This window comes from Halyomorpha halys, unplaced genomic scaffold (genome assembly GCF_000696795.3).
Source record: "Halyomorpha halys isolate HHAL.00 unplaced genomic scaffold, Hhal_1.1 Scaffold53.1, whole genome shotgun sequence".
Lineage (NCBI taxonomy): Eukaryota > Metazoa > Arthropoda > Insecta > Hemiptera > Pentatomidae > Halyomorpha > Halyomorpha halys.
The window spans coordinates 308,274-333,620 of NW_027109243.1; the positions used below are offsets into that span (position 1 = coordinate 308,274).

The 25,347-nt window shown below is 28.1% G+C and overlaps 1 protein-coding gene and 1 long non-coding RNA gene across 2 annotated transcripts in view; one reads left to right on the forward strand and one right to left on the reverse strand.

The window, feature by feature from the left end:
- Nucleotides 1–25,347, forward strand: part of LOC136795773 (uncharacterized) — a 305,717-nt gene that overhangs the window by 53,407 nt on the left and 226,963 nt on the right. The gene's annotated exons all lie outside the window — the stretch shown is intronic.
- On the reverse strand, nucleotides 9,353–21,018 carry LOC106692123 (D-aspartate oxidase). The gene is made up of 7 exons (XM_014438035.3): nucleotides 20,889–21,018; nucleotides 17,358–17,571; nucleotides 14,328–14,442; nucleotides 12,282–12,430; nucleotides 12,040–12,202; nucleotides 11,398–11,664; nucleotides 9,353–9,545 (listed from the first exon to the last, which is right to left on the reverse strand). The coding sequence occupies exons 2-7, from the start codon at nucleotides 17,552–17,554 to the stop codon at nucleotides 9,438–9,440; spliced, it is 999 nt and encodes a 332-aa protein (XP_014293521.1). The 5' UTR covers nucleotides 17,555–17,571; nucleotides 20,889–21,018; the 3' UTR covers nucleotides 9,353–9,437.

Below are 25,347 nucleotides of genomic sequence, written 5' to 3' on the forward strand. Positions count from 1 at the left end.
TATATATTAGTTTTTTATTAACAAATACCAGACAAAAATGTTGTTATAAAACTCAAATGATAAAATAGTAACGAACCCTACATAATTCCTTTCAACTCCATGAAGTATATTTTTGAAGTCTAAATTAATTGTGATAAACATTTTTAACCGGAGCGTAATTGATTTTATTTTCATTAAAAAATATATACATTAAAAACTGAAAATGTTTTTAAAAACCAATTTACTTTTTTAAATTCGTTTCTTCTTAATTTTTCATTTAGTTGATAGTTGATTGTAACCTCATTTCGTTTTAATTGTCAAAGAGGACGCCTAAGGAAGCTAATACCTCTTTGGAACTAAGAATAATTATAAAAGAAAAAATAGTTTCGGAAATGAGAACAGAGCCTTGAAATCACATATTGTACGTGGCAAAAAACTAATCAAATATCATTGCTTAGGTTTCTTTGGGAGTATTGATTTTCTTTCTTTCTATCGCAGTTTCATCCTCGACTCCCTTTCTTTTTTTTTCTTCCGATCACTTCGTGCCCCTCTTTTTTCTTCTTCCAATATTGGCGAAATTTTTCAGTGCTTTCCTGTATGTGTCTATCTAGGCAGTCGGTATCTGAAATTTTAAGGTTCTTTAATTCTTCCGTTATTTGCCTTGTGTCCTATTAATTAATAAAATGTGATTTATAAAATTAATAAAATAAACCATCCTTCCATGCTTTTTTGGCTAAAAATTTTGTTAAAGATCTTTTTGTTCAGTCTTTTATGTGCCCATAGATTATAATCCTTCTGATTCTTATCTCGGTTTCTAGGTCTTTGATTTTTCTATAGATCTCTTCGTTAGATCTTCGCCTGTAACCTTCTTTTATTTTCCTGGGCCCATAGATTTTTCTTAAGTTCCTCCTTTCTATTTCTAGCAGCTTTTCCAAGTTGGATAGGCATGCGGTCTCCACCCCGTATAATATCACAGGCCTTATCACAACGTTCTAATGCCTTAACTTTGCATTGAGAACAGGTTCTTTTCATTGTAAATTTTGCCTGTTCGAAACTTAAATTTTCTAATTTTGTGGTTTTCTCTTCTTCTGCTCTCTCTTTGTGACATATTATTTTCCCCAAATACTTAAATTTTCTGGTCACTTTTATTTTTCCATATTTAGTGTTTACTGTTTTTTTTGTTTTTTTAAATTTACTTCTGTAGTCATGAGGTCTGTTTTTTCGTATGATGTTTGTAGTCCTGCTTTTTCTGCTATTATTTGTAGGGTATTTATTTGACTAATAGCCTCTCCCTCTGATTCTGCCAACAGTGCGAGATCGTCGGCAAATGCCTAACAACTCACTTTTACATGATTGTTTTTGTTCCTTACTATGCCTCCTGAGCTATTTTTTTTTTTTTTTTCCAGAACTCCTTCATGATTTTATCCAGAACTATGTTGAAAAGTATTGGAGACAAGCCGTGGCCTTGTATTAGACCGGTTTTTGTCTGAAAAGGTTTACTTAGATACATGGTTTACTGGTCCACTCCATAATCAGGATTTCCAGTAGGGTTTCCCTATCAAGGGAATCGTAGGCCTTTTTAAAGTCCTTTTTTTTTTTATAATTTATTTATTGTTATTTACAACTGTATACATATATACACATCAAGTAAATTTGCTGTAAGTGATATTATGACATGATACAAACATGTGGAGAATCTACCCATTGATAGAACTCCAAAAACACTTCTAAAGGAGAAGATCTCGAGGCCTTCTTCTTTTCAGATGCCTAGGAGGATTATTAGGTAGTGAAGGAGAAGCCAGGTTAGAAACGAGTTGGTTTGGGTGGTTGGGAAGTTTATTATGGAAGGATTGGTATCTGGTTCTGGCCAAATCGGCAACGTAGGGACATTGAGGTCCAGATGGATGATTGGATTTCTGACAAAGTAAGGAGCATTAAGGATTTTACGAAGAATTTTCTTTTTAAAGTCAAAAAGGAAACAATCTCTTTATTATATATAAAACATTTTTAGTGATTACCGTTTGATATTTTAATTTAATCTCTCAGCGAATTGAAAAATCTCTCTATTATAAAAAAAAAGTTTTTATCTTGTACAGTGTATAACTATTTTATATATTTTGTACTATTTATAGGTTATATGGTACTATTTATAGGTTATGTGGTACTATTTATAGGTTATGTTGTACCATCTGAATGAATTTTTGTCATCTAAAACCAACATCAATGATATTTACGTTTCCTTTCGTTTCATCTATCTCCATTTTATTCATTTTTATAATGAAATAAAGTAAATCGAATGTAATTGTCGAAAAGATTTAAAAAAACAAAAATACAAATGTATGGATACCGACGTTTGTTGCTTTCTTTGTTTACCAAACATTAGTACAAGTTTTGCGGCAAGTGGCAAACATGTAGATCCACCATTAAATTGTTCTTAATGGACTGGAAGGAGAAAAATTATATTAATAATGTTAAATGGGTGTTTAAATAATTCAATAATTTTAAAGTGTTCCTAATAGCCTTAGCAAAGAGAAAACTTAATCGATTTATCTGATATTGAAGGAACCGCGTTGAGACGTTTGCTAATTGGTTCTACCTACTATCGATTAGGTGATAGCCGTTCTGCCCCGGCTCTGTTCCACTGATGGAGAGAGGGGGGGGAGCTGTCATAATCTTCAAGTTTAATTAAATATGGTGTGATAAAATATAGGAAATGAAAAAAAAAAAAAAATGTTTGGCTGCAATAAAGATTTGAATCTTTAAGCTGATACGAGAAAATCCTACATTTCTGTTCTGTAATAATATTACTTTTTATGTAACCTGTTCAACTTCTTGAAACAGATATTTTTTGTTTAAATAAATTAATTAGATTCCAGATTAAGTCTCAAAATATTCTTTATTACTGCTTTAACTGTCCAACGTTTCGGCCAATTCGGCCATCCTCAAGGACAATCCTAAATCGTAGAGGATTAAAGAGTATAAATATATAAATAGAAAGAGGATTAAAGAGTATAAATATATAGTGATTTTATTTTTGTCCCCTTTCCAAATTTTTCTTTATTGAAAAAAATATTTACACTACATCGACGTTTCGGAGTCCTCAGTCTTCAGGGCACTTCTACAAATTGGAAAAACAATGCAACAATAATATAATAATAAAAACCTATTTAACTATTATTATTTAAAAATAACTTTATTATAACAATAATATTCTGCCTCTCCCTGGCTCCCTATGTCTAAAATCTTAGATGTACACTTAGGTTTCCGATCTCCTATAAGTAGCCCTGATGAAGGCTGGAAATTCTGGCCGAAACGTTGGCACTAAACAAGAAAACAACTTATATTATAGTTGCAATATAGTATTGAAAGACATGTATAGTTAAGTATTATTAGAAGATAAAGAAGGCCGCCCTATTATTTTAGAATTGCCAAAAGATAAATATTTGTACTTTTGTAATACGTGTTTTAATTAATTGAAGAATTTCTCCAACCTTCAGATTCAATAATCAACTCTATTTTAAGATTGTATATTTTAAAATTATATCAATTCGGTGTAAATATTTCGTATAAAATCTTGTCAATTAATTTTAACAGTTTATTTTTTATTTAACACAGTAAAATATATGTTTATAAAGACATTATATGGTCGAGCAATTAAATTAAAAAGTTTCTGATAAAAATTGTAGAACGTAGATTGAACTTATAGGTTATGTAGTACTATTTATAGGTTATGTGGTACTATTTATAGGTATGTGGTCCTATTTATAGGTATGTGGTCCTATTTATAGGTTATGTTGTACTATTTATAAGTTATGTAGTACTATTTATAGGTTATGTTGTACTATTTATAGGTTATGTGGTCTTATTTATAGATTATGTTGTACTATTTATAAGTTATGTTGTACTATTTATAGGTTATGTGGTACTATTTATAGGTTATGTAACTGTATAAAAACTATTGGCAACATGAGGTTTAATACTACTTAGAATTAGCATTGGGAACTGTCAATAACATTTATCATTTTTTTAAAGGCTTTCGCTGAGTACTCATCAATATGCCTTCAATTTATACTGATTTTTTTTTTAATAAATAAAAAATTACATGGATAGAAAAACAAAGAAGAAATAAAGTTAAAATAATGGAATACAATAAATGTAAGTGATTTAGAAAGACAATGAATGGGGACACAGAGATATGTAAAATATATAATATAAAATTAATAATAAAGTAATTAATTTAAGTACACTAAAGTCGGTAACACATAAATATAAATTTAAAAAAAAGATACATGAATATAAAAGAAAAAGGAAGGATAATAATTTTTATTTTATATTTTTATACCAGATCGGCCTGGTGGGCCTTACATGGTTGATATAACTTATATTATATATATTTTTTAACAGTTGAGTATGAGGGGATATACAGTCATACAAATTACACCCCTAACTATATAAAATGTTCTTATTAAAAGAAAAAAAAATAATAATAAAATAAATAGATAAGAATAATGCTTCTTAATAAAAGAGGAAAGTAAAATTAATAACAAAAAATAATGATATTGGTACACTTAAATAAAACAAACAATTGTCTTCTAATAGTAAAAAAAACAAAATAATTTGAAATAGGGAAGAGAGAAGAAAAGAGAGAAAAAAAAATAATAATAATAATGAATAAATAAAATGAATAATAATAATGTAAATAAAGGTAGTGTGACTATGAATTAATTTTATATTTATTAAAAATTTATAAAAGAATGTCCTGCAGCAGTCTGGGCTTCAGTTCAGGGTTGAGGTTGGGTTTCCCAGGTTGTAAGTCACTGCTCATATAACTGTCGGCAACTGGGAGTGGAACTTCATGAACCGTTTTTTGATATAATCCTCTATTGACTCCATTTGTAATTCGCGATGCAATTGGCTATTTCTTATGAACCAAGGAGTATTAACTGCGATTCTTAGGACTTTATTTTGAAAAGATTGTAGTTTTTTCCTTTTCGTGAAGGATGCCGCTCCCCAGACTTCACAACCGTAAATCAGCAGTTGCCTGAGGATTGTTTTAAATATAAGAACAGTTATTTCTGGTTTTAGTTTGGAATTTCTGTTTAGGATAGGATATAGCATTGCTAACCTTGCATAAGTTTGAGTTAGTTTGATGTTGAAATGGTGATTCCAGGTAAGGCGGCGATCTAGGTGAACTCCCAGGTATCTTACTGTTTCACTGGCAGGATTCCATTTCACATTTTTACCTTTGATGATTAGATCCGGTGGATATACTGATGTTGAATATCCCGATATGGTGTTTGTGTACGGTTTTTGCTACAATAATGCTAATGCTGCCCGTCGTGAATATGTCAGGCGATTTTCGAATAGAATATTACCAAACAGATCTATCTTTAGCTCCACGTTTCAACGTCTTAGAGAAACTGGTACATTTGCTATAATACCACGTCCTGATGGACCAGTGGCTTGGCCAGCACGCTCTCCAGACCTGACACCGCTGAATTTTTTTGTTTTGGGGTGACATTAAACAAAAAGTCAATACAAGGCCGGTCAATGATCTTAATTCCTTACGAAGAAGGATAATTGAATCTTGTGAAACAATAACCATATCCAGTGCCGTTCTGCCACTGGTGCTGTTGAAGAGAGATGCCGAGCCTGCCTTAATCCTCAAGGAAATCACTTTGAACAACATTTAATGTTTATGGTTAATTAATGAAGTAGTTGGAACAAATAAATAAGTTTTATTAATTTCATATAACGTAAATAATTCATAACAAAGAAAATCTTTAGGTGTGAATATCTTCTAAACAAATGTTTGCGAACATACCTTCAGAGGAACAGTTCTTGTTTTGAGGTCCTTAATTCAAATTTTCAGTTTGCTCACTCAACCCTGAAACACCCCGGTCATGGATTGATCAGTTTGCTGTGTATTGTAGCAACCCCATGTATTTGGGCAACATGGCTAAATAAAGCATCCCTCTCTCTAAACTTTTGAAAGTTAACAATCCCTCAATTCAAAAACATAGTTAATTTTTATTGTATAATTACTTTTATTACTTGTTATCTACCGCTCCCAGACCACTGCGTGCTTCACCTATTACATAATGTATATATTTTATGATATATTTTTTATCGCATGAAACGATAAACGACCATATTCTTATCATAACATTATATAATATTTTATTTTTTGAGCTCTGTCATAAATTTTAGAATATTGATGACGATGAGGCGATATTTTATATAGACTATAATCCCTGACACCTGCTTCCAGTGGCTACTTAACTGAGTGAAGGCCCTCCTCCAGGTTATTACTCTTCTCCAGCTACTGGAAGAACCTTGCGTGCCCTATCTCCCTACTCGCCTAACTAGAATGACGCCCTTAATGTTCACTCTCTTAATGGAAACTATAAACAACGGCCAATAGGCCATTTTGTTTTATTCATATTAAAACATTAGATGGCGCTGATTTTAATAATATGCAATGTATAAATTATAATGTTTTAAATCAACAACACAGCTTTAAGATCTACATCTCCTAAGATAGATGTTAACGGTATATTTTATATAAATTTTGTTAACAATTTGTAGATAGTATTTAGTTGGTATTATATTTTTTTTTCCATAACCTCTATTTCTGAATGTATGGTTTTTAGCATGAATATATATTTTGATTCTACACTGTTTCCTTCTTCTGTAGTGGCCTACATTTTAAGGAGTTTTTGAGTTATAATTTTGTTGTAGTGGGCTTTAAATAAAAATAAAACGGTATTATTGTTTAATTTGTTTATTTATATTATTTTAATTATAATTTAGTTATTTGAGAAGAAAAATATCTATTTATATTTCTGTGTTATAATTATGTAAAAGAAACAGTTGCTAAGGGTTGATAACCGCTGCTAAGGCGTCACCTAGCAACAGGCCGCTCATCTTCGTTTTAAGAATCGGTTCCTGCTAATTAGTGACCATGATAGGTTCTAACCAGCCCTGTCTGCGTTCAGTTGGTGTTATATTTTGGACATTTGGGTCTTTTAGCCAACATTACAGTCCGGAACCAGACATCTGCGTCTCTGGCCTTTGACTGGAATATGAGTTGTTGAATATTAGTCGGCTCGTATAATTCATATAACAACCAGACCTGTCTGCCCTCAATACGTACCAGTGTGGCCATCTTGGCTTTTGTACATTTCGACGGTTGATGAGTCAATGCAGACGTGGACCCACCAACTTTGAACCAGTTTGAGAGTTGCAGTGGTGTTTATAGCTACGCAGCGGCGACCTCACATCTTGACAGCAAACTATCTTCCTCTGAACTATCGGAGGGGACCAACTTTTCCTAGGGACCGTCGACCAATATTTATTTCATATATCTATTGATTTTGTAAATTTGTTTCTTATGTTTTCATAATTTATTTAGCTATTTCATTTTTCTCTAAATGCCCTTTTTATTTTTACTTTTATTCATTTTTGTATGCTAAATCTTTTGTTTAAGTTTTTAATGTTAGATTCACCAAATAAATGGTCATATTCGAGCCAGCTTATTGTTTTTGTTCTTTTAAATCTTTCGACAAAAAGACATCGTCAATTTGAGGTGGTTTTAACTATAGATTTTGGTATATATATACTAATTTCTACCAAATGATTTTTTTTTTTGTTTTTCGTGATTTAGGCTGATCTATACATTTTAAGATCGATTAATACGATGTCCAACTCATGCCGAGTGGCTAACGTCGGATTTTCGACATTTTACTTTTGTGTTTAGAAAGGACCTAAGAAATCTAAGACTTAAGATAGTGGTTTCTTATCTGACAGTAGGCATATGACTTTTTATAAGCTCCTGTCAATCGAGAACAAGCGCGTTTTTATTTTGTTCTTCCATTTTTACTGTAAACGAAGGTAAGTCGACTATAATCCACAATTTCTTTTTTAGTCAAATATATTCTTTTTAAAAGTTTTTTAGAAGTAAAAGCTGTTCATTTTAACAAAAGACAATCTTAAATATAAATTTACATCTCACATCCCATAATTCATAAACTTTTAGTAGGGTATTCTACCTACGTCATTAATTTCAGTTAAACCACCCTTTTTTATTGTTTTTCCATTAAATCTGAAAACTTTTAACTATAGATCAACTTAAAACTATTATCACACAATATTTTTAAATATATATATATATATATAAGCTAGTTTAAATAATAATACTATTAAGTTAATCTGTAATCAAAAGATTTCAAATTTAATTGAAAAGTGGAAAATAGGGTGATTTGACTGAAATTAATGAAATAGGTAGAAGAGCCTACAAATTGTTTTTGAATTTGATGTGATGTGAGATGTATATTTATATTTAAGATTGTCTTTGAGGATGGCTCAATTGGCTGAAACATTGGACTTTTAAAGTAATAATAAAGAGTGTTTTGAGACTTAACTTGGATAAATTTAAACAATAATGACAGTCTCAATAAAGTGAAAATATTATGTATATATTGAACTACAGCTTTAGTGAGGAAGATTTTTCTCTTCTCATTATGGAAGAGAACTATCCACATTAAAAAGCCTTTATGTGCCGATGGAAAAAAATATTAGCCAGTAGGCATTGTGTATTGTAGTACAATAAAGGAATTGTATGAATAAAGCAGCAGCTTGTTGGAAATGATAACCTAAATTCAACAACTATTAGATATAAAGAGAAAAAAATGAGGATTTTTAACAAGAAATACTTTATTTTATTATCTTCTCAAATAAAATAAATTCCAATATTCCAAAATGGCCAGGTAGGGAAGAAAATATTTATTTTTATTTATTGAAATTTGCTACTGTATTTACATAAAAATACATCTTGTAAATTTTATGTAAGATCACTATGGTATAACTCAGGCATATAGAGAAAATGCCCAATGATAACATTTAAACATTTTTACATTAGAAGGTCTCAAGACCATCTTATTTTCAGACACCTTCAGAATTGTCAGGAATGAGAGACGAAGTTTAGAAACTAGTGGGTTAGGATGGTTAGGGAGTTTAAAATGCAAGGATTGATATCTGGTTCAGGCTAGATTGGTTATATATATGGAACATTAAGGTCTTAATGGATGATTCTATTTGTGATAAAGTAAGGAGCATTGAGAATTTTACAAGGATTTTGGATTGTAAGGATTGGATACAAGATGAATTGGAAGGTTTACTGGAGCCCCATTTTGAAACAAGCAAGGGTTAATTTCATCTCAAAGTCAAGTGAATGTTGTGTGATATTTAAGATTTCAACACACAGCACCATTTTTTTTTTATTGTAAATTATGTCACAAAACTGACGTTTATTTTATTAAATTATAAAAATTTGTGAGAAAAAGAAAAGGTTTAATAAATAATAACTCAAATGTTATTTCTATTCCAAGTTTATTCTAACTCTGAAGATAATTTTATATAAAGCAAAGTTTGCACTATAGGTTGGGTTATAGTTTCGGCTAGAGTTTGGATCCTTTGAGCATGTTAATGGCCATGCTTGTTGCTGTTTTGGCTGATCCTGGGGAAGAAGTGACTCCATAACCACCATGACCATAATGATGAACTACCTGTGAGCAGAAGGCATTAACGTTAATAAATAACTTTTGCTTAATAATCTCTTTTTTTTTAACTAAAATATTTTAGTGGAAGATTTTTGATTGACCCTGTGTAATTAATAAAAGGAAGATGATCTAGGTGCATTTAAAATAACTCTAGATTGTAGGAAGATAGTCCTGATGACAGTCAATAAAGATATCAAAATAGGAGAAGAAAACTATTTATTGTTAACCAACATTTTGCCCCACTTTGCAGGGCTGTCTGATTGAAACAAAAGATGACAACTGAATTTATTGACCGCCACCTGGGCCCTGTTTCATAATGAAAGCTAATAGTTTTAGTTCAAAATACAAGTATAGAAACAATGTATGAATTGCAATAATACTTATTTTTTTCATAATAGGGAGGACTATTAGTGTTATTACAGGAGTTAATAAGTACTAAAATACTATTGTACAAGTCTGTGTGATGGTATTAAGTTAAATCGACAAGATTAATAGTATTAACCTGTACTTTATTATGAAACAGGGCCCTGGACTATCTTCCTACAATCTACTTCATACGGTCAACTATCTTTTTTCAATACAAAATAACTGTAATTGAAAATAAAATATTTTAGTCATTTTGATCACCACCAAATCTTCCTTTTACTTCAGTTTTTTTTTATATCTTCCTTTTAGCCCAGAATGAGCCTAGAAAAGTAGGGCAAATCTTTGGTGCATAATAAATATTTTGTATTATTTTAAGCTAACTCTTTTTACTGCAACCCAAACCATGTTCCTCCATCAACTCCCTTTTTATTTCTTTACTGATGAGTAGATAGTTGATCATGGAAAATATATATGTGGAGAATATGATTGGGAGTACAGTTAGTGAAGAACACAAATAATTAAAAAAGTAATTTATTAGTTCCAATGTTTCGGTCTGAATTTCAGGCCTTCATAAGGGCTAAGAACAAATAATGAATAAAAGGAATCACTGAATGATTAGAAAATAAACAAATAACTAACATCATAGTTACAAAATTGTATTGAAAGATACATGTAGTCTAAGTATTATAATGAGATAAAGGCTGTACAATGTTATGAATATTTAAAAAATATTTCATTCAAAATAGAAGTTATTAACCTCATAAAATTTAAATGAATTGACTCACCAGACTTCCTATAGAGATAATCCAGAGATAAAGGCTGTATGATAAAAGTAATAATAAAACTAATTAAGAGGAAAGAACAAACAATGAAATACTTATAAAAATCTAGTCAGTAAATAAATGTACAAAATTATTGTAAAAAAAGTGGGAAATAATACTTATATGTAGATTATTAAATATATAAGTAAAATAACAGGATTTAATCCTTAATTTTATTATTACTTTTCTCATACAGCCTTTATCTTCTTATAGTACTTAGACTATTCATGTCTTTCAAAACTATTTTATAACTATAGTGTTAGTTGTTTCGTTCTGTAATTCCTCTTATTCATTATAGTTTTATCTTATTCTTTTTTTTTGTTCTTAGCCTTGATGAAAGCCTGAAATTTTGGCCGAAACATTGGCACTAATAAATAAGATCTACTTATTTATGTTTTTCACTGACTGCATCCCCTCCACCCTAATATTCTAATATATATATATATATTTTTTTTTTTAATGCAGTTTTTGATTTAAGTCAGCTTAGTATCTTATTTTTTTTCTTCTTAGATGCAGATACTTGTAATAAGCAGAATAATTATCCCCAACGATGTCTGTTTAATAAAAAATATACTGTACCTTGTTCATAATATTTGTTGTCATGTTTATCGAAATATACTGGAGAATTTTATAACTACAAAAAAAAATCAACAATTTAAATTAAAAATTACCTTCAGGCCATTTATGATTTCTGGTTCAACCCTAACAATATCTCTGTGTGGTCTCAGACCTACAATCTCCTTGATGACTGGCGCTGTTGACAGTTTCGGTACTATCCTGGTGCACCTGTCCCAGATGGATGCAGAATCATATTTGCTCACTGAGGTATCCCAGCTGCCATAGTTCTTTGTTCCTCCAAGAGTGGCTGCCCAGATTCCAGGTACAATGTAAGTAGTGTGTTCTGCCAGGTAAAACTTATCAAGCCATGGAGCACTCACCTTAGAATTAAAGAATTATTTGCTTGTTTTAAAAAACAAAAATAAATTTTAGCAGTTATGTACTTATGCCATATATGATATATTATTAATGAAAACGAAACAAGCTAAGTGATAAAGCACAATTTATTTTACATTGCTATAACTCTCCACCACTTTATTTCATAAAAACCAAAAATATTAAAAAAAAAACCTTTTATATATTCCGTAATAAAATATTTTTTTTTTTACTTTTTAATTTCTTTGAAGCAGATTATTTACTAAGGAGAGATGAATGTAGAAGTATAAGCCTTTTTTCATTTGCCATCATTCACATAAAGGTCTGTCAATCAAAACCCACCAACTTAAACATATTGATAAGAAAACAGTTTTTGTTACCTTATAAACTTGCCCTCTCATTGGAGTCAATCTTCTATCATTACACAATGCCCTTGCACCAAGACCAGTACAATTCATGATTAGATCAAACTTTCCAAAATTCTCAACCTCAGAAAAGCTGTCTATTCTTCCATTTACAAACTGTCCACCATTTTGTTTAAACCTTAAAAAAAAAATTATATAAGTTATTTTGTCAATAGTTCACTATAATTCAACAAAACTGAAAGTACAAATTTGTTTACCTATGCATAGCCCAAGGAAGAAAACCACGACATTCGACAAGGTAAGTCTTGAGATAGGAACCATACTTCCAGTCACCAGGTGAAATCGAAGCCAACTCATCATCATCAACTGTGCGAAATACAGGTACTAAGCCTTCCATAAACCGATTCTATGATAGGTAAATAAAAATAAAAATTGGTTAGTAGATAGATAAAAAGAAGCGTTTATTATTTTATTTTTTTTACATAAATAACATTATTTTTTGAAACTATTAAATGAATTTTTGACAATAAACTTTTGTTCATCTGTTGAGGTGTTCATTTAAACACACAATATAAACATTAACTTAGAAACATTTTTAATTACGATTTCAAAATATAAAAACGTCTTAATAAGAAAAGGAAGATGGTCCGGGTGTAGTCAAAGAAACCTCAAGTAGTTGTAAAACTATTCCTTATGAGCCAACATTTCGCCCCATCTTGCAGTGCTTCATCAGGGCTAAAAAAAAAAAAAGATACAAATACTTAAATGAGGGTAAAAATAAATCTACAATGTCAATTAAGAATTTAAAAAATTGTATAGTGAAGCTTAAAATTAAATAAGAATAACAAAAGGTTTTAGACAATTAAAGAAAACGGAAATAACAACAGATAAAAAATAAATATAAAAAAATACAGGCACAAAAGAGATGGAAAAAGGAAATAAGAGTAAAATCAAGAATAAAGAAATGGAATTGGCTTTGATTTTACTCTTATTTCCTTTTTCCATCTCTTTTGTGCCTGTATTTTTTTATATTTATTTTTTATGTTGTTATTTCCGTTTTCTTTAATTGTCTTAAACCTTTTGTTATTCTTATTTAATTTTAAGCTTCACTATACAATTTTTTAAATTCTTAATTGTCATTGTAGATTTATTTTTACCCTCATTTAAGTGTTTGTATCTTTTTTTAGCCCTGATGAAGCCGTGGAGCGAAATGTTGGCTCATAACAAATTGTTTTACAACTATTTGAGGTTTTCTTTTCTTTGTAATAGTTTATTCTAAATTATATTCTTTTACCAATTTATTCCTGTAGTTAAAGGTTGTTTTTAAATAAATTTTTATAATCTGGGCCATGCACAATTTTTACATTTTCAATAAATTTAGTTGTTTTCATAAAAATGACAATCTAAATTCCTTCATTGCTGGGCAAACTGCTATAAAATAAAATATATCTTCTGTTATACTCTTTCTACATAAAAAGCAGATTCTGTTATGGATCAGGGAGGATTTTATAACAAAAAGGCAAATATTGTATGTTGTACTAATGGATGCCATAAGCAAACATACCTCAGATAAAGGAAACAACCTGGTTATCCCATGGTCTGAAGCAGTATTGCCATTAACAGTTGTGTTTTATTCATAATTATATTTACAAATTGTTTAGGTTAAAATTAAACAATTTTAATCACAAACCAAATGATAAAACTTATTTTCTACAACAGGTTCCCCATTTATCCTGCAACAGTTGGTAATTTATATTTAGGAGCTTAACTCTTGTTTTAAAATTAACCAAATTAAGTAGAGATTGTACTCTTTCTCCTAAAAATAACCACAGTTGTGATCTAATTTGGCATATATTTTGTAGTATTTTGATGATCTCGCCCTTTCCATGTAATCATCATATTTTCTCTTGTTTTATCTTTTCCAGTAAATAATTTTTATATGCTTTCAACTCCTTTAGTATGATATCTCTGTTATTTAACCTAATAGAGAGTTATAATTAATCATTGATTAAACCTGGTAAAAAAAACTAATATAATTTAATTTGTAATGGCATACAGTTGTGCACAAGATCTACTGTCAGCTATAGGAACCTGCATGGAGTGCCAATGCCGATATTAAAATGTGATTTTATTCCATGTTACAAATTCTGTTAAATATACATAGAGATAGGCAAAAATTAGCCGTAGTTAAAACCAATAGCTAAAATTACCATGGATACAACATTTATTAATCAATGGTTCATTCATGAATAAGAGTCGTATCCATGGCATTAAGTAATTGATAATTAAAAAATATTGGCTACCCTGGTCGCTGTCCAGCTGCTCTTTGCAAGTATGTAGCCAGAGATTTCCTTAATTCCAACTCCAGCTTCATCTTTTAATCCTTCATAAAAATGAAAAGAATCATCGATCCATTCTCTGAAACAGAATGTTTACAGATACAGATTTCACAGCCACTAAAATATTTCATGAGACTTTTATCTTCAATTACCTCTCATTAGAGCAAAGAAATGGAATTTTTTAAATACAGTTTAGTCAATATTGAAAATTAAAATAATATTAGGTAGAGAAGTGAAATTAACCAGGACAAATGATACTGTCCTATCATATCTAACTTCAAATGAAAATAAAATAAGATAGAGATAGTTCAGTTTACACTTAAGAAGATACAACTGATGAATTAATTATCAGTTAATAAATAATAGTCATTTTTAATGTTGGGCTAAGGTCATTTATCATTTATTGATTTTCAAGGAAAAAAAAAATTTAATACTTCTTACTTCTTTTTATTGTTATATTTTATATGAATTTTTGGACATAATGTCTATTATTTAATCCATCTTAATTATTTAAGATCTTACATCCTCCTCATTTAAAGGATTTGTCCCAATTATAGAATATTTTACTAACATAAAGGAGACGGTCAGAAGTGCAGTCAAAAAGGAATAAAAAATAGTTTTCAACAATTTATTTCCCTACGTTTTACTCCACTTGGCAAGGCTTCAACAAAACAACTAAAAATATATTGACAATTTAAGATAATAATGTGACAATAAAGTAAATTGTGGTTAAGTTAAAAATGATGCAAATATAATTAAAAAATTTTATAAAAATTATAATAAAATAAGATGCACAACAAGTATGTATAAAAAAGAAATAACATACAGTATTCGATTTTTAATGAACAGGAGACATAATAAAACATAAAAATAGAAAAGTAGATATAAGATAAATAAAAAAACGATAATTGTACGCATTAAGCAACGAAAAACCTAGGAAATAATATGAGAATGAATAAAGTCAAGAAAAAAATAAAATAATTAAAAGTAAAATCTGCCTTTGCTCACTGTAAGGCAGATTCTAAGTACTTTCTTTCAACATGAAAAGTGGGTGGTTCTGAATTTTTGTTTATTTATTATTATATTTTTTGTTTTATTTATTTATTTTTTTCTTGCCATTTATTTATTCTCATATTATTTCCTTAGTGTATACTCTTATTGTTTTTTTTATTTCTCTTACATCTACTTTTCAATTTTATGTTTTATTATGTCTGCTGTTCATTTTAAATCTAATACTCGATGTTATTTCTTTTTATAAATATTTGGTGTTGTACGTCTTATTTTTCTTTTTTTATATAAATTTTCACTTATATTTCCATAATTTTTATGTGCAAACCTTAGGTTACTTATTTGTATCTTTTTTAACCCTAATGAAGCAAAGTGAGACTAAACATGGGGAAATAAATACTTGAAAACTAATTTATGTTCCTTTTTGACCACAGCCTTGTACATCTCCTTCATACTCAGTAACAGTTAACAATTTTTATATGTAATATTTTATTAACAATCACCCTATTTTCTTGTAGACTGCCCATCTGCTTGTCTGTTACATATTGGACTGTCCAAAATATAAAGAAGTAAGAACTATTAAGGGTTTTATCCTTGAAAATGAAAAAATAATAAAATTTTTAGCTGATAAGAGCTTAAGCTTAAGAAGAACAACAGTTTTTTTCAACTATTTATTGATTGCCATCTTTTCGACCCATAATTTATGTCATTATCAAGACTGTTGTGTTTGGTGGAGATGTAATCAAAGAGCAAAAAGAAAAATCCATAGAAAATATAGAGCTAGTCCTAAAAAAGTTTCATAACAAAATTTTATTTAAAATTTATACATGATGTGAATAGGGGAGATATCTTATAAAAAATATGTTTGAGTTTAAATTAACATATATAATTCCAAAATCTTAGATGAGGAAGTAACTCAGATAATAAAATCCCTTGATCCTTTTGTTTCTTAAGATTCATTCATATCCTTAAATCCATTTATATCTTATAATCCATCTAAATTTTCAACAATTTTTTTCTTCTACAAAAACAAGATACCTTACATACTAATATAAAAAGTTGAGATATATTTTTCCTAATTATTAGTAATGAATTTTAATGCTAATTACACAGAATTTAAAGTTAAATTAAAACTTACCTAATGATGAAACACAAAGGATATCAAAATATTATTGTAACTCAAATATTTCCTTCAAATAAATTAATTTATCATAAATATTTGAAAAATTGTTTTTAAGAACAGGCTAGAAACATGACTTGTTTATCTATTATAAACTACAATAAGCTAATAAAACATTAGGACAAATGAGACCCTCTTATTGTATCCAACCTCTATTAAAAATAAAATACTTTAAATGCTCTCTACCTACAGCCTAGTAATAATTTATCCCACTTTTATTAATTTAAATCGGGGTCTGAAATCATTATAACTTTTTTAAAAATAAATTTGACAATATCAGTTACTGCATAATTTTTATTTTTTAAATTAATGGATAACTGTTATAAAAGAATTTTTATTTGTAAAATTATTAATAAATTAAGAACTTATTTAAAAAGATTATTTAATATAAATTATTGAACATCGGTCAAATACAAATTGCTGAGAGAATAAAATTTAGGTTAGATAATATTTACTCTAATGCTGTAATATTTATGTTAACATCATGACCGTAAATACTATCATGGCAGCCATTAGATAGTGTCATGTTAAAGCCAGTTTACATAGTGACATTTTAAGGTCATACAAGAAACTGTCGCAGGCAATGGTGAACTGTATAAAAGTTACGATCATGATAACGTTTACTGTCGTAACCCACAGGGCTGACTCACGGCTACAGTGAAACAGAAAATAATTATCTGCCACAGCCAGATTCAAACCCGGATCCTTGGAATTAGCAGCACAATGCCTTACCATTGAGCTACTAACTTCCACAAAATAAACTATAAATATAAGAATAAGGATAGCTACATTTTCTTTATACGTACTGTGTGATTTGAGGAGTAGGGCCAGCGAAGTAGTCAGCAGGAATGAATATGCCTGCAGCTTTGTCGCTGGTTGTGTCTTCTAGGAACTTATCGGCAATGATAGTGATCTTAGCGTTTCTGATCTGTTTCTGAAGTTCAAGGGCTGTGTTCAGGCCAACAACACCTGAACCAAATACTCCAATATGGCAGTCTCCCATTGTTCAGAGTGATTAACCTAATATAAAAATAGAGTTTTTAAAGAGGTCAGGGCTGCGGTCAAGAAGTTAACAACTATTTTTTCTTTCTCTTTCAAATTAATTTACAGTCAATCATCTATATACATAAAGAGAGAGGGAGAATTCATTATACAAAATAGTCCAAGAACCCAAGAGGAGAAAGAAACAAGTTGATTTGAGAAACTGAATGAGAACTTAAAAGTTAAAAATTGATGATTCTACCAACCACAGTAAGAGAGAATAAAAAATAGCACCTGCTCATTTTTTCTTTAAAGTAAAAAAAAAATTGTGTGTTAAGGCTATACAGTCCTTAAAAAGTAGATATTGAAGTATTTAAGGTCCACACCTAAATATTGAACAATATCTCAAGAAAGAAATCTACTTTTGAAAAACTTGTACACTAACTATTGTTGGTATTGATGTGGCCGAAATATTTTTTGTTGGATAATTTAAAACAAAATAACAACAGCCAGTAAAACTCACTTTTTCCCAAGGCAAAAACAACATCTGTTAGATTAGGTCTACGGCCCACAAATATTGTTTGATGGGAGAACCAATTGTTGGGAATTAATTTATAGGTATTTGAGTGTAAGGAATGACATTTCATTTAGGAGGATTTTTTCACAAAATTTTGTGAATTAGTTTTAGCAAATGCCATGGAGACTATTAGTCCAACGAAAATATTAATTATAAATGACTTCAAACTAATAAATTCAAATGGCTTTAATTTGAGTTCTAATAGATATTTGTAAATCTAATGGTTCCCTGGATATATTTTTCCATGAACCAAAAGTTTTTTTCCTAAATAGCAAGAAATCAATATTCCGTGAATTAATTTTAACAAATATCATGGAGACTACTAGTCCTATGAAAATATTAATTATAAACTACTTCAAACTAATACATTAAACTTTTATTCTATTTATTTACTGCCATAGAAACTGCTGCTCATATGAACATAAACACTATATACTACATTATAGTACATTGAACTAGCTTTCATTTGAGTATTTAATAGATATATTTATGCCTAATAGTTCTTATTCCTGAAATATTGTTTTCCATAAGCTGAAATTTTCTTCCATACATCAATAAATCAACATTTTGTGAATATATTCTGGTAAATATAGAAACTGTGACTCCTACGATGATAAACTTTAAGAACTTCATTATAGTGCATTTAATTATCTTCAATGTGAGAGCTAATAGAGATTGATATATCATTTGTAGAAAACCTAGGTTCCATGATATTTGCCAAAATAAACTTTGAAAATATTTATTTATCATTATTTGGAAAAAATGTTGCTATTTGTAAAACTGTATATTAAAGCACTACTGAACGTAAAGAGCTCTATTAGGGCTCATAGTTTAGCAAATTTACTATACTCTAAATGATGTGCTATTAAGTTATTCAGTTTTGTAAGGAGAGTTAAGTGGATATAGAGCACAAATTGAAGAAGTTAGTGAAAATATTACGGTTTTCTTTACAACAAATACATCAATTTCAACATGTTAAGATCATTTATTGTACCTATTGTATAGACCAGATAAAAAAGTAGATATATACATATGCCTGTGAATTAATATATCAATATTTGCAAAGTAAAGGAAACTATATGGGTCATTTTCAAAAAGAAGGGCAAATCAGAGATTTTTTGTTGATAATTGAACTTCATTAAACTGAAAATTATGAAATGAGGCTTTTAAATTTTAAATAAAAAGAAACAAACCTGAAAAGTGATGAAAACATTATAAGATTAAAATTGTTTTTAGTAAAACTTGTTTCTTTACATTTGTGGTCCTACTTACTGTACCTGACGATGAAGAAATATCTCTAAATGTTTTAAAAATAAAATGATTGATTGAGAAAAAAATCTCTACTACATTTATTATATTTGAAAATTTCTAAGATTACTAGGATTTTTAAAAAAGTATTTATAGAAGATAGGATAGTTCAGTTTTTTTACAAACCATATAAAAAAAACAGAAATATCTGGTTTAAATAATCTTTGGTATTATTCCGGCAAGAATTAGATTATACACTACATTTTATATAAATAATCTTTAAGAGCATAAGCTAAGATAAATAAGAGATTTTTTTTTTAAAGAATTTGAATAAAATTATTCATAGATAATTAGAAATAACAAGTCTATTATGATTTTAGTTAATTTTCTTTTAAATTCCATGATAATAACAATAATTACTATTATTATATAATTGATATAAGAACAATAAAGAATATTATTATTAAATTATCAACCCAATAAAATGAATACTATTTCATAATGTATATGCAAACCCAAAAGATACATATTATATCGGCAGCTTACAAGTGAACACATTAGCACATTAAGTCAAGCTTTTGTAGTTTTGAGTTATCTGGTTTTTCGAGCATAAAATGTTCAAAACATTTAACTCCAAAGAATTTATTAATACCATACAAATCTGCTTATAGAAAGTAAAATTAATATTTCCATAAGATTAAAAAAAAATTTATCATCAAATATTTCAAAACTTCAATTTTCGACTTCTAAGTTCTAACACTAAAGTGTATTTCACTAGTAAACCAATGATTGATTATTTTATAATAATCTTATTCATTATTAATTATTATTTATTAATCTAGCATGGACAGTGCGGTTGTCGGATATTGGATTTAAAAATGTTCCAGTTAGTAATTGGATTCTAAGTAATAATATTTCTAGTTAATGTTAATTTATGTATCATTTTTAGAATTATTATTTGTAGCCTAATGTATTTATTGATTTTTGTATGTATGTGTTAGAGTGTTTTTTTGAATTTTGATAAATAATAATTGTGGACAACCATGTTGGGTTTTTTGTATGTATATTTTTTACTACATTTAAAATGTTTATATAATTTTGACTATAATTCTGTTTTTGTTTGATAGAAAAAAAGAGAGATAGTTTTAAAATTAAAATAATGGAAAAATTAAACACATAGAAAACAAAAAGAACGATAAAAATCTAGAAAAAAATTAAAATATGTAAGGAAAAAAATAATAAATAATAAAAAAAAAAAATTATGAGTAATTCTAGCACATAATTCAAAAAATTTATTACATGACTATTTATATTGTTTTATGCTCTGAATATTTATATTAATAGGCTTAAAAAAAAAATGTTCCTTACTAATGTTAAGTATGTTGTGTATGAGACATCCCAATGAATTTGAGTAGCACAAATTTAATAAAATGTTTTTCTCTCTATTCAGTATTAAGTAGGTACCAATTAAATATATAATACTTAAAATATATAAGTTAATGAAAAAAAATTAATAAATAAACATTATTACCTATTGAAGATCAATATATCTTTAAATTTCACTGGTTCATCTGTCCGCTATATAAATATAAGATATAGAATTGTTTGAACTTGATAAAATGAAACCCTCTGCATTATTGTTATCTCTCTAAGCTACAAAAGATACAAAGGTATTAATTTTTTTTCTTTCCAAGGCTTGTTTCTTCATTTTTGTTTTAGACAGTTTGGTTTTTCCTTGTTTCCTAAAAAAATTTGCAATATTAATCCATTAAAAAGATTGGCATATCTTCCTTTATATTTAAGCATTCAATAAATAATTATTTACAGATAGGTTTCAAAATTTCATTTGACTTCTTAAAGTTCAAAAATAAAAAATTAGGTTGGGATCAGAAATTCAAACTCATTTTTATACATGAAAAGAAGATGGTAAGTGGAACGAGAAGAATACTAATAATACCTGTATTATTGTGTCAATGTTTTGCCCTCATTTCAGGCCTTCTTCAGGCTAAGTATAAACAAGATAATAACCATGTTACCATATATCCAATATATAGTAAGGGGAAGTATTGGGATTGTGAAAAAAATTTAATTTGAGCTTTCAAAGGAAATAACAATAACGCAATGCAGTAATAAAGCAGAAAATCTTAGAATTATTGGTACTTTACCACCTAAATTATTTTATTTTTACAGAATTATCTTAAAATTTATAGATAGTAATTTATTTAGGAAAGAAATAATATATTTAAAAAATGTTAGAAAAAAAATTTAATTTATCAAACCACCTTATAACAATATATTTTGTAAACGTACTTCAAACTATATGGTACCATATCTGTTCAATCACTTACCAGAAGAACAAATAAATAAATCAACTAAAAAAAATATTTGACTGGGTAACTTCTTACTTCTATAATTCCCAATAATTGATTTTGATTCCCCAAATGACCATATCTGCCTGTACTTTTTCTTAACTTCACATAATTATTCAATACATTACGATTAAAATTAGCAATATACGTGTGTGCTTACTAATAGATATTATTTATTTAGATATTACTAGATCTGTATTTTTATCGTATCCCATTATCATCTTGTTTTATTCTCACTATTATATTAATTCACTAGTTGTAAATTTGCAGCACTATTATTCACTTCAAAGTTCTTTCAGTTATTTTTATGATTATTATTTTTATTATTAATTGAATTATTAGTTTTATCACTAGAGATCAATTCATATTGTTCTGATCTAGCTTATAAATTGTAGTAGCCTCCACAATGCCCTCATAGTCAAAATTGTAATTAATAAATTTTACTTATGTCTATCATTTTTATGTGTTATTTTGGCCCCAACCGATAGATGTTGTCATTTGGTCTGAACATATTTGATGTTATTCAAATCACATGAATAAAAAAAAAATATTTTGAACTAGAGCAACCTTTTGAGTAAAATCAACCAACCACAAGTGTCACTTTATATAATATATTTTATACTTATTTAGGATTTACTCAAACAAAACTCCAATGTTTTTGATTAAAATTGGTCAATCAGTGCAAAATTAAGTTGTCTTTAATATCAGGTAGGTGTTATTCTTGTTGAAATAGTCTAACAGAGATTAAATGAAGAATTTTTAAAAAATCTTCCCCTAAAGCAGAGTTGGGCAACTATGAAACTAATAGCTAAAATTGCCATGGATACGATATTTATTTATCAATGGTTCATTCATGAATAAGGGTCGTATCCATGGCAATATTAGCTATTAGTTTCCACTATAACTAATAGCTAAAATTGCCATGGATACGATATTTATTTATCAATGGTTCATTCATGAATAAGGGTCGTATCCATGGCAACTTTAGCTATAGCTAATTTGTGCCCATCTCTGCTCTAAAGTACCTTCGATTTTGTTTATTTGAAATAATTAACCAGATATATATTTTTTTGTATAATCCATTTTCATATAAATAAATAAGTATAGTAATAAATACATCATATTATAACAAAATTAAAACAGTATGAAAAATATAAAAGAAGACAAAAGAATTAAAACCAGACTAGTATGTATATGTAAATAATGAAAAATTAAAATTAAAATTATGAGAAAAGTAAGAATGAAAACAATATAAAAGATAAAATGAAACACTTGAAAATATCTAAGTAAAATAACACAATTAAATCTTCCCATCATATTAATCCACAGCCAACAATATAATCATTATTTTTATATAACTATCTAATCTAATAAATTCTTATTCCCATAAGAGATTAACATGACAATCAACTTCTGTCAGAAGTTCAAACAAAACTGCTAATTTAAAATAAAAATTGGAGTAAATGAATTTAAACATTTTCTGTTTTTTTTTTTTGTTAAAAAATAGAATGTTATTGTAATTTAGTTGTAATGATCTTTTCCTGTTTTAGTAATAATTGTTAGTGGAAAACATAATTTTTAAAAATAATTTTGCATCTTTTTAATTCAAAATAATCCAAGTTAATTACAAAAAGTAATAATTAAACAGTGTTCAAAAATCAGTTTAAAGTTTCAAAATGGGTAATATTTTTTTGTTAAATGAAAAATAAAAAAAATTAAAAATTGCCTGTTAGTAACCCATTTATTACATTGACTCTTGAAGGGATGATGTCTACTAAATTAGCGTTATAACAATGGAAGATAAATTTAGCTGTTTAGTCAGCAATACATGATTCATAGGAGTAAAAATTTTAGTTTTGAGATATCTTTATTCAACTAAATACTCAGTTATTCATTACAGAATGAGGTTATTCAGTACAGAATTAACATATCAAGAAAAGTGTATCAGAACTCCAGGAGATTGATCCTATATACAAACAGGTAAGAATCTGATACATTATATCTAGAAAGTAAAAGATACATATAAGACAGATAAACATACTAAACGCCATTTTTCTAATCTCCTACGACTAGTAAATCATTAAAACATAAAAGACATTTGAAACAACTGAAGAAATTATTTAAAGAGTAAGACAGCTAGAATGATGATGATGATGATGATGATAGAATTATAAAAAAGAGTTAATAAACTGACTGTAAGGAAAAAATTACAGTTATGTAAACTATTTTATTAAATTATTACTATTATTAAGTATAAATGATTACAATTTATGTTTAGTAATTATTATTACTAAATATATAGTCTTATAATTTTCTTTTTGTACATATATTTACTAACCAGATTTTATTATTCAAATTTATATTTCTTTACATCTTTTGGGTTATATAACTTCATTTTTTTATTTCTTTAATCCTCTTATTTCAGTCAGAAATAAATATATAAATACACTAATTTCTAAGCAGATCTGCTTCTGCTATAGGAATCTCCTTTGTCTGAAAGTCGTTCTACACCGAACAGCAACAACTTGTTACTAATAGCTCAATTTGAAGAACACAGTGATATAGTCAATTGTAACAGAGAGTAGAGGTGACAGCATGACAATGTCATCAAGAGACAGCATTGGATCACAACGCAGTCCAATCGACATCAAACTCAACAGGTCAGTTGAGGAGAACCTCTTTGAGATGTTTATAACTGAGTAGATAGGTTTTTTAAAGACAAATTTCAGCCTTGTATTCCTTAACTCTGGAGAATAGTGTCTGTTTTTTAATTGGGTTTAGAGATAAAAGATAAGGTAAATATTGGCTACGTTATCGCAGTTTTCTTCACTATCTTCTAAAACCATCCTTGATAAATCATCCTTCATTATCAGAAAACCTTTAGGGATGTAGTGGTACAGGATTTTTGTATTTGAAATTGATGTTCTAAACCTTTAAGAATATTTAAGGAAATTCTCTTATATTGTATTTAGGTTTTTCTAATCCTTTAGGTGTTCTATATGTAACGATTTCCTGGTGAGATCCAGATTCAGTAATCTTGTTATTTGTAAAGCTTTTGTTATTAGACTAACAATGGATTTTTTTTGCATGTTGTTTGCAAGCATGTTATTTTTTGCCGTGATAATATAACATCTTTAATTAATAACTATAATCATCTTGTTATTGAAATAATAACTTAACTTTGAAAATCTGAAAGATTTTCATGTCAACCATTCTCTATTTATTTCTCCAATTAAAAATATTGATGTGAAATCCTTTGGCTTCATTTTTCAAATTAGTAAAAGTTAAATATGTTGATTTTATTTGCCAATTTGTTATTTTAAAACAGCACTAGAATGATTTCTAATAAATATTGTATATCCGTAAGTACATTATTATAAAATATTGATACCTATCATAGAATGAATAAATAAAAATTCAGAAGTGTAAAAATCTTTATCCTCCTATTGTTTCTATGTTTAATTAATTATAAGTGGAAATAATTGATATATTTATATAATTACATTTTAAATAAATACATAAAATAATTTATAATAATGAGTTAATAGTTAACCGTGGATGTATATATGCGGAGAAGATGGTTAGGGGTGTGGTCAGTGAAGAACACAAAAAGTAAGAACT

Coding starts and splice junctions, on each gene's coding strand:
- LOC106692123 (XM_014438035.3), bottom strand. CDS start 17,554: ATGGGAGACTGCCATATTGGAGTATTTGGTTCAGGTGTTGTTGGCCTG. Junction 14,443..17,357: donor CCTACTCCTCAAATCACACA/GTACGTATAAAG, acceptor ATTCTGTTTCAG/AGAATGGATCGATGATTCTT. Junction 12,203..12,281: donor CTTCCTTGGGCTATGCATAG/GTAAACAAATTT, acceptor TTTTTTTTTAAG/GTTTAAACAAAATGGTGGAC.